This window comes from Dinoponera quadriceps, unplaced genomic scaffold, assembly GCF_001313825.1.
Source record: "Dinoponera quadriceps isolate SergipeBrazil2010 unplaced genomic scaffold, ASM131382v1 scaffold3652, whole genome shotgun sequence".
NCBI lineage: Eukaryota > Metazoa > Arthropoda > Insecta > Hymenoptera > Formicidae > Dinoponera > Dinoponera quadriceps.
Genome location: NW_014557631.1, coordinates 10,543 through 19,156, shown reverse-complemented (window position 1 = coordinate 19,156; position 8,614 = coordinate 10,543). Strand labels below are relative to the sequence as shown.

General features: G+C 38.9%; 1 protein-coding gene and 1 pseudogene across 1 annotated transcript; both read right to left on the bottom strand.

The window, feature by feature from the left end:
* Positions 1-272: 272 nt before the first annotated feature.
* On the bottom strand, positions 273-1,083 carry LOC106749303. The gene is made up of 2 exons (XM_014628625.1): positions 747-1,083; positions 273-669 (listed from the first exon to the last, which is right to left on the bottom strand). Exons 1-2 carry the CDS (start codon positions 881-883, stop codon positions 477-479), a joined length of 330 nt encoding a protein of 109 aa, XP_014484111.1. The 5' UTR covers positions 884-1,083; the 3' UTR covers positions 273-476.
* Positions 1,084-3,194: 2,111 nt separating this feature from the next.
* LOC106749302 lies at positions 3,195-5,810 on the bottom strand (annotated as a pseudogene).
* Positions 5,811-8,614: the final 2,804 nt, after the last annotated feature.

The following is an 8,614-nucleotide window of genomic DNA, read 5'->3' as shown; positions in this document are numbered from 1 at the left end:
AATATTTTGTACAAAAATTCATCTATAAAAAATAAAATATCGTTGTAATGATTTGTAATATAAATCTAAGTAATTGCGTGATTAATTTTTAAAATGAAGTATAAAAAAAACAAATTGTCTGAAAGGCAAATAAATTAAAAAAAAAAATTTGATTATATTGCAATATCAACAATATGTCTATTACACAATGTAAGTAATGTACCAACAATTACAAACAATAAAAATGAATGAATCAATCAATCTATTTAAATATAAGAAATCAGCCTGTAAATTTATGTTCAAAATCCCATTGGTGGAAACAAAAAACAAGAAGCCTCCAATCAATTGTATTCAAAGTATTTAAATATGTGACAAAATGATTCAAACATTTTATCTGTAAATATTTGTGCATCATTGGTAAGGAAAAAATTAAACCTATAAATATGTGGCTGCCATTGTTTCTTCTTTTTCTTCAAGATTTGATAACATCAACCAAGTTATTTATCTTTTTCATTCGACGAGAGATTTTGTTGTGCTGCTGCTATTCTTGCATTTTGCGATTGTTTAAATCTTAAAAACTTAAGCCAAGCTTCTTCGGATACAAAATCAGAGCTGGTCATATATTCCACTTTGTTTTCATGGGTGAATTTTACTCTTTTTATTGACCCTTTACTTTGCTTCATCAGTTTCCTACTAAAATATCATCATATTGGGTATGATATCCTATTGATACGCTTAAATTTCACATGTAAAATAAATATTGTTACCTTTTCTTTGTATTGCAAACATTATTAACGATACTGCACAAATTAATATCTTCTGTATTTATTGTTGTGTCATCAAAATTTGGAGAAACTAGAGCAGATTCTCTTTCACGATGTTCATTGCTTGAGTTATTACACATAGATTCATGAACAATATTAACTTTTGGTACAGTTTCTTTTTTAATTGTTGTTGATTTATCAACTGTTGATGCTGAACCAGCCTCTTCAATACTGATGTTATTTAGGGATACTTTCAATGGGAGTGCATTGGATATCAATCTTTTTCTGCATTTTTCTCCATCCAATTCAAAGAAACTGTCATTGCTAAAATAATCACTGCAAATATATGCTGTTTTCACTTCAAAATACAAAGGTAGTTGAAGTATATTCAACCATTTACGTCTTATATCTACATCCTTCGGTAGCCTACAACATTTACATATTTTTTTAAATGTAGGAAAAAATAACATATAATTATTTGAGGTTACGTATTTGTACTTTCTTACGAGTGAAAACTGCGGTTACATCCAGGATTAGACTCTGTCTTGCATTTCAAACAATGCCTCATTTTTAAACAAATCGCGTCTAATTATTATTTTGTTAACGTTCGAATATTTAACGAATTTTAATTCTACACATGTGCACGCATATTTACAAAACGAAATTTTAGTCTGCTTTCTCCCCTCCTGACGTCGCGTGGTCGTCTTGGTAGCTCATTGTAACAACTAATCACAGCGCTCAACTAGAAAGAGACAGATAGGACACTCGGCATCCATCTCTCTCTTGACCTCTATCACTTCCACTTACAGGTAGCATATATCCCTTGTTCCCTCTATTCTTATATCTCTATGCGTTAACATCTCAAGCATTATTACCGCCAAATTCTAGGATCTGACGACGTGTACTGCATTGTCTTCTGTCGTTTCTTTCAATATTATAATACGCCTAATACACTTTCGCTAATTATGACACTAGAATTTATATGCGTTGCAGCATTCCCATTATTTGCGTGCGTGACGACAAAGTTTATGGCTTCTTTCTTTGCGACCGCTAAGATATTGGCGTTATTCGAAAAGCATTAATTAGTTCATATCCTATTCTACGGGAAATAATGTTTTGTAATAATGATACGACTAATATATCTTCATTAATAAAAGCATGGAAACGCGTGTACTTTCCAACATCCCGATTATTCGCGTGCGCGACAATAGGGTTTATGGCTTTTTTCTCTGCAATCGTTGAAAATATTGGCGTTGTTCCAAAAGCATTGAAATCTTCAGTGTCCCTTGAGTTGAAATTAGTGATTTATGATGATACGATTAATATACTTACGTTAACGAAGGCATTGAATCATGTGAACCTGGTGTCGATTATTCTTTTCCGTTCTATCTATTTTTACAGCGTAAAGTAGGGGTATCTCGGGAAGTACGGATTCCTTTTTTTATATATATAATTGGGAGGCAGACGGACGTCGGGCAAGCGTTATCGTGAAAGGGATAAGATTACGATGACGCGCCGTGGGTTTCCCAACGTATCTGTCATCTCATCCGCCGTTACGTAAGGCGCATAGTTTCGTTGCATCCCGGGTACCGCGGGAGCAACAAATTCCTTTTTATAATCAGGAAATAGGCGGATTTGGGTAAGCGCTATCATAAAGAGAATGTAATTATACGATACNACCAGTAATCAGAAGGAGCAATGTCCAGCGAATACGGTGGGTGTGGTAAAATATCCCACTTGAGCGTTTTCAAATAATTTTTTACGACTTTTGCGACATGAGGCCGAGCGTTATCATGCAGAAGAATAACTTTGTCATGTCTTTGCTCGTATTCCGGCCGTTTTTCTCGTAATGCACGGCTCAAACAAATCAATTGTAGCCTATACCGATGGCCTGTAATGGAATCGCCAGGTTATAGCAGCTCATAGTATACAATATCTTTTTGGTTCCACCAGATACACAGCATGACCTTCGAACCACGAATATTCGGCTTTGGTGTTAATGTTGAGGTCGATGGCAACGATTGACTTGGGCATAGCGTAGTATTTTTTCTTCTTGGGGTTATCGTAGAATATCCATTTCTCATCCCCAATCACAATCCGATGTAAAAAACCCTTTCTTTGTTGCCTTGGAATCAGCTGCTCGCAAGTAAAAAATCGATTTTCAACGTCTCTCTGTTTCAGTTCATAAGGCACTCAATTGCCTTGCTTGTGAATCATTCCTATGCTGCTTAGTTAACACAAAATTTGACATATTCAACACAGTAAAAAACAGGGGTTTTGTATGAAACTCAAAGCGATATAAACTGAATATTATTGACAGATGTCTAACCTCTCTGAAACCACTGAAATCAGCTGTCACTATGAAACATTCATAACAGCCAGAGCCATCTTTTGAGAATGGACCGAACTAATTTGTACTCCCAATATTTTATATAAAATTTACTTTATCTTACATTTTTCTTGTATGCTTTCTTTCTCTTCATCGTCAATTTCATTGTCTTGTATATGTGATCCGGCTACAGTGAGAGGTTCCAAGGTTTGTCTGCAAACAACTTTTTCATAACCTGTGACAAAATATATTAAATTTTATCATCAAATTTAAATGTATATTAAATCATATGTATATCTTTATATCAAGTTAGTATAAGTTAGTATACAACACCTTCAGGTATTCCTACTCTTTTTGATTGCTTCCACTTTTTTATTGTATGACCTATCTTAGATTTATAAGTTTGTTTTAAAGCTTGGGACTTGGTTGCACATTTTACACCTGATACCTTATATCCATTTTTTTTTGCATAATTTGTACTACTTTATTCTAATATTGTTTAACTATACCTTTCCTATTAAATTTTTTTTTATACCGAGAATATATTTCTAATAATAACAGAGTTTCTGCCTTATTCCATACATGCATATCTTGAATAATTAAATAATTAAATAAAGAATATCAGAATATAATATTTTGAAAATTCAATAATTCATTTAAGTTTGTACATCAATACTCAGTTATCTTCTGTACATTCAACACTACTTTCAGAAGTAGTGGTATTTTTTGAAATAGATGAAACCATGTATTATTAACTGAAAATCTATTTTACTATATCTATATATGTATTATAATATTACCAGAATTGTTACCTATTGCGATATGATATGTTATGACGATTCAATGTTGCATTGCAATCTGTTGCATCATTTTATTGCATTATGCTTTTTATTGTTCTTGCTTTGCTTCTTTCAATAATATCATAACAAAATTCATGTCTATAAATATGAAACAAAAGCAATATTTCATGAAAATGTAATTATTATCAGTGTAACGATGCATCTCCCCGGAGAACATCGCGGCTGACCGACCAACTGTCGGATCGTCGGCATGTCGAAAACACGGCGGAAGCGGTATAAACCACCCCGCGGGCGTTACCGCCGAATTATCACGATTAGCACCCGTACAGTGCAGCTATTCTGCACCCGTCTTTCCACCGCACCAGTTGAAATTGTCCGCCGAGCCCACTGTTCCGCAAGAAGCACGATACCGAGTGCCCTCCACTCCGGGGCTCGACCGGTGCGAGCACAGCTCCGTACTCATCTCTAGCGGCGAAACATGTTACCGGCACCGAATGCGCCCAACCGCGGAGTACCTATCGCGAGATCATAACGCGTCCAGCAAGTGCATTCCGCTACATGCACTCTGGTCATTTACCACAGTATCTTAACTATAGAACCAACGACGCGATTTTCGTATTTATCAACATAGCTACGTCAAACGCACCCGGAAACCCGCGAGCAAAACACCGCACCCGCTCCCCATCGTCGCGCTAAGCGCAGACACCGCCTCGCACCGATTGCCATAGGTATATCTTCGCATACACACGGCGCCTGTTGTTCCGCGAAATTAATACACCGGAGTTCCGGCTAGACCGTAAAGAGGAATACCGCAAAACACGAGATGGCTCGTGTACACAAATACCACGACAATATTTACATCTGTCACTCCCTTCGGATGCTTGAAATTAAAGCTCCGCATAAACGCACTCGATCCAACATCTGTACTGAGCAACTCAGACATATAGCCGAATAAAAGGAAAATTAATGCACTTCGCTCGTTCACTCACTCACTCATACACGCACTCACACACACACACACACTCCTAGCTCATTAACCACTAAGAACGCCTGGCAATCCGGCGAGCAATCCCGAGACCAGTAACATTGCCGACTTGAAAGTTCTCCGCCGGATACCCTCTTGACCCCGCAGGGTCAGAGGATCCTGCAGCAAACAACGAGAGCACGGTCAACCATACCGAATGACCGCCCTACCCCGACCAGGTACTGTCCGATATCACTAAAAGGGAGGGCGGTCACATCAGATAATCAAATTTTGTTACAATGACTGCATTTAGCACAGAAAACAGCTTAGTTTTGAACTGTACTAGTTCATAATTGAACAACACTTATTAGTTCATACTTTTTCGATGTATTTATAATGAAATTCGGCATATTAAATGTAAAAGAATAATGTTAAAAAATGGGGTAATTATTTAGTTTAGCTACGCCAGCACAAATATGAATTAAATAACACTTATTCAACGCGTTTTTGCACGAAACGAAAGAATCTGGAAGAAAAAAAGTGTCGCTCTGCCCCGCAAAGTAAGTTATTAATTGTCAAAGTTGACGACTTGACAGATTAGGAAACCTGTCATACAGACAAAATGTTACGATATGAGCATGCTTCGTGGTATTAAATCATGGTATTAAATAAATATAAGTATTAAATCTTCGCCTTACTAAAGTGCGTGCGATAAATCCGTTTTATACTAAAATGAAAACAGTGAAAATTAGCCACAGTGAAAAAAGGTCTCTACGCAAGGCATGTTATTAACTAATAATTTTTTTATATAAAATATTTTTATCTGAATTTATAATTAGTCAATTATTTTTTATATTAGTTTCTATTTAGCAGGCATACCTTGCGTAGGAGTCTATGCTAATCTTCACTGTTTTAATTTTAGTATGAGATAGACTCATCACACATATATTAGTAAGGTGAAATACTGTTTTCATGTTAGTATAAAACAGAGTCATCGCACACTTTAGTAAAGTGAAGATTTAATACTTATATTTATTTAATACCACGAAGCATGCTCATATTACAACATTTCATCGGTATGACAGGTTTCCTAACCTGTCAAGTCGTCAACTTTGACGATTAATAACTCACTTCGCGGGACAGAGCGACATTTTATTCTGCCAGATTCTTTTGTTTCGTGCAAAAACGAGTCGAATAAGTGTAATTTTATCTGTATTTGTGCTGGCGTAGCTAAACTAAATAATTACCAAAAATGACTTAGTAAACATGTTGGGGAAAATTAGCTATTAATGTTGTTCAATAGAAAATGTCAAAAGAGTTGCAAAGTTGTTGGCGGAGCAGCACAAAGTGCTAACTAAATTGTTTTTTTTTTAATATAATTTATATCTTTTCAAAGAAAAGCAAGTAAAGCTTTGTTTTTCAAAAGAACATAAGGTTTAACAAAAGGGCTCTTTTGTTCAAAATAATACAGCAAGTTATATATACGTGTGTGTATATATATTGTGTCGATGCAAATTTTTGCTCGTCACTCAGGCCGTGACCTGGCCGAGGATGAGTTGGAAACTCGCGTCTTCTCATGAGAGAAGGCCACCGAATTTAACAATTTTATCTGTTGTGCGGTGTTTTGCACACGAGAGGTGACCCGCGGCCATAATAATTTTTTTGAGTGTAAGGTCACCCACAACAAGCCAGTGTATTAGACGTAAGAAGACTGGAAGAAATCGGAGTTACCGGGAGGAACCGAGGGCGAACGAGGGTGAGGATTTTAAAGGCGCGGCTAGAGCGACATGTGGAAGGATGCGGGGAAAATCTTCCTTTCCCGGGCGGACGGCTGCCGACGGACAGCGGGGATGGCCATATTGCGCTAAGAAAGGCGCAAAACCCCGGTCGTAGAGCATGCAAGGGAGGATCCCGCGGAAGAACTCAGGATTCCCTCGAACTATTGCGAGCCCAATAGTTGCCGAATGTCATCCCAGGAGAAAACGAGGACAAGCAAGCGTCAAAGTACCAAGTCCAAACGTGAGGCTCCCGCGAGTACCCTTGATACGCGTGATCTAGCCAGGAGAACCAATAGAATGCCACATCGATCGACGCAACAGATCCTTGCGACGGCTGCCTCCTGTGCTAATTGACGAGTTTTGCTCGTCACTGTGCGGCTCGACGGCGAGCAAAGCAGACGTCCCAACTCGAAAGTGAGCGAGCAAAGCTACCGAAATATCGGGACGAGTCCTGAGGAGAGGCGAGCTTCTGGTGGGGAGTGGGTGAGAAAGTGAATCATTATACAGTCGCGGGTGGGAAAATTATTAGAGTTGCATTGTAATTCCGAGTCAGTTGCCGTCGCTTCTCGACGGCATAGACGCGAGCAGTAGACCGGGAATTTGGACTCGTTTAGGGTCCGTCGCGCCCTGAAGGTCGGGACGCGCAGATGTACAAGATTTGGAAGCCACTTCGCAGAGCAACGAGAGGCCGTGCTCGAGAGAGTCCTTAGCGTAGGAATCTCGGAGACTCAGGCGCGAAACTCGGACGCCAGGCAAGACAGCTTTTCGGTTGTAAAGCGACGCGCGTTATTATAGCTACCGTCCAGCGGCTCAGATCCGCCGCATAAAAACATCTCGCGGAACATCTCAGGCGAGAAATCGCTCTCTTTTAATCGCGTTACGGAATCTCCCGTGATATTGATTAGTTGCCTGTATTTGAAAAACCCAGGCTAATTAAATTATTGTTATTTATATGTTAATCTCGTTTTTTAATTTATTATCTCTCCTGACTCCTGTCCGATGTGTCCGCGAATATCGAGCAAGAACGTGAAAGAACCACGACGCTCTACCACATGGAATTGCGAGGGATTCGACTCGCTACGGTAAATTTGAGAATTGAGCTAGCCGAAGTGGATCCGCTGTCGCGAAGTCGGGAGCGAAGAAATCCTGCAACCGCCGCGGACAATCTTTTAATTGCAGTTACGGTTGCCGGTGACAATATGTGTATATACGAGGTCTGTTCAAAAAGTATCGCGAATTTTGTGTTTTTTCAAAAATTATTTATTTATTCATGAATATCTATTTTGTCTCCTTCAAAGTAATCCCCATCAGATATTATACACTTCTGCCAACGTTTTTTCCAATCCTCGAAGCACTTCAAAAAATCATTTTTTGTGATCTTGTTCAGCTCCTCCTTCGATGCCGTCTTTATCTCCTCAATCGTAGCGTAGCGTCGTCCTTTCATGTGCCTCTTCAGTTTCGGGAACAAGAAAAAGTCACAGGGGGGCAGGTCTGGGGAATACGGTGGCTGCGACATCATTAGTATGTTGTTTTTGGCCAAAAATTCGCGCACAAGCAACGATGTGTGAGCAGGGGCGTTGGTACGAATTTCGCGGCGACCCGTCTCATGCCAAAATCATTAGTAAAAATCGAATGGCACGAGCCAATCGATATGTTTAGGTCCTCAGCAACTTCTCTAACGATTCGACGAGTGGTCAATACTATTTTCTTCACATCATCAATGTTTTCGTCTGTTGTTGACGTGCTCGGGCGTCCGGCACGCTCTTCGTCGTTCACATCTTCTCGGCCCTCTGAGAACATTTTGTACCACCGATAAACGGTCCAAAGTAGCTTCTCCATATGCCACAGTCAACATTCGGAATGCGTCCGCGCACTTAATTTTGTTTTTCACACAAAATTTGATACAGATTCTTTGATCCATTTTTTGGAATAGGCAAAAATCGAAGACGAGCCAAAACACGTCCAAGCAAAACAGCTGTCAAAGATAAACTGAATATTCA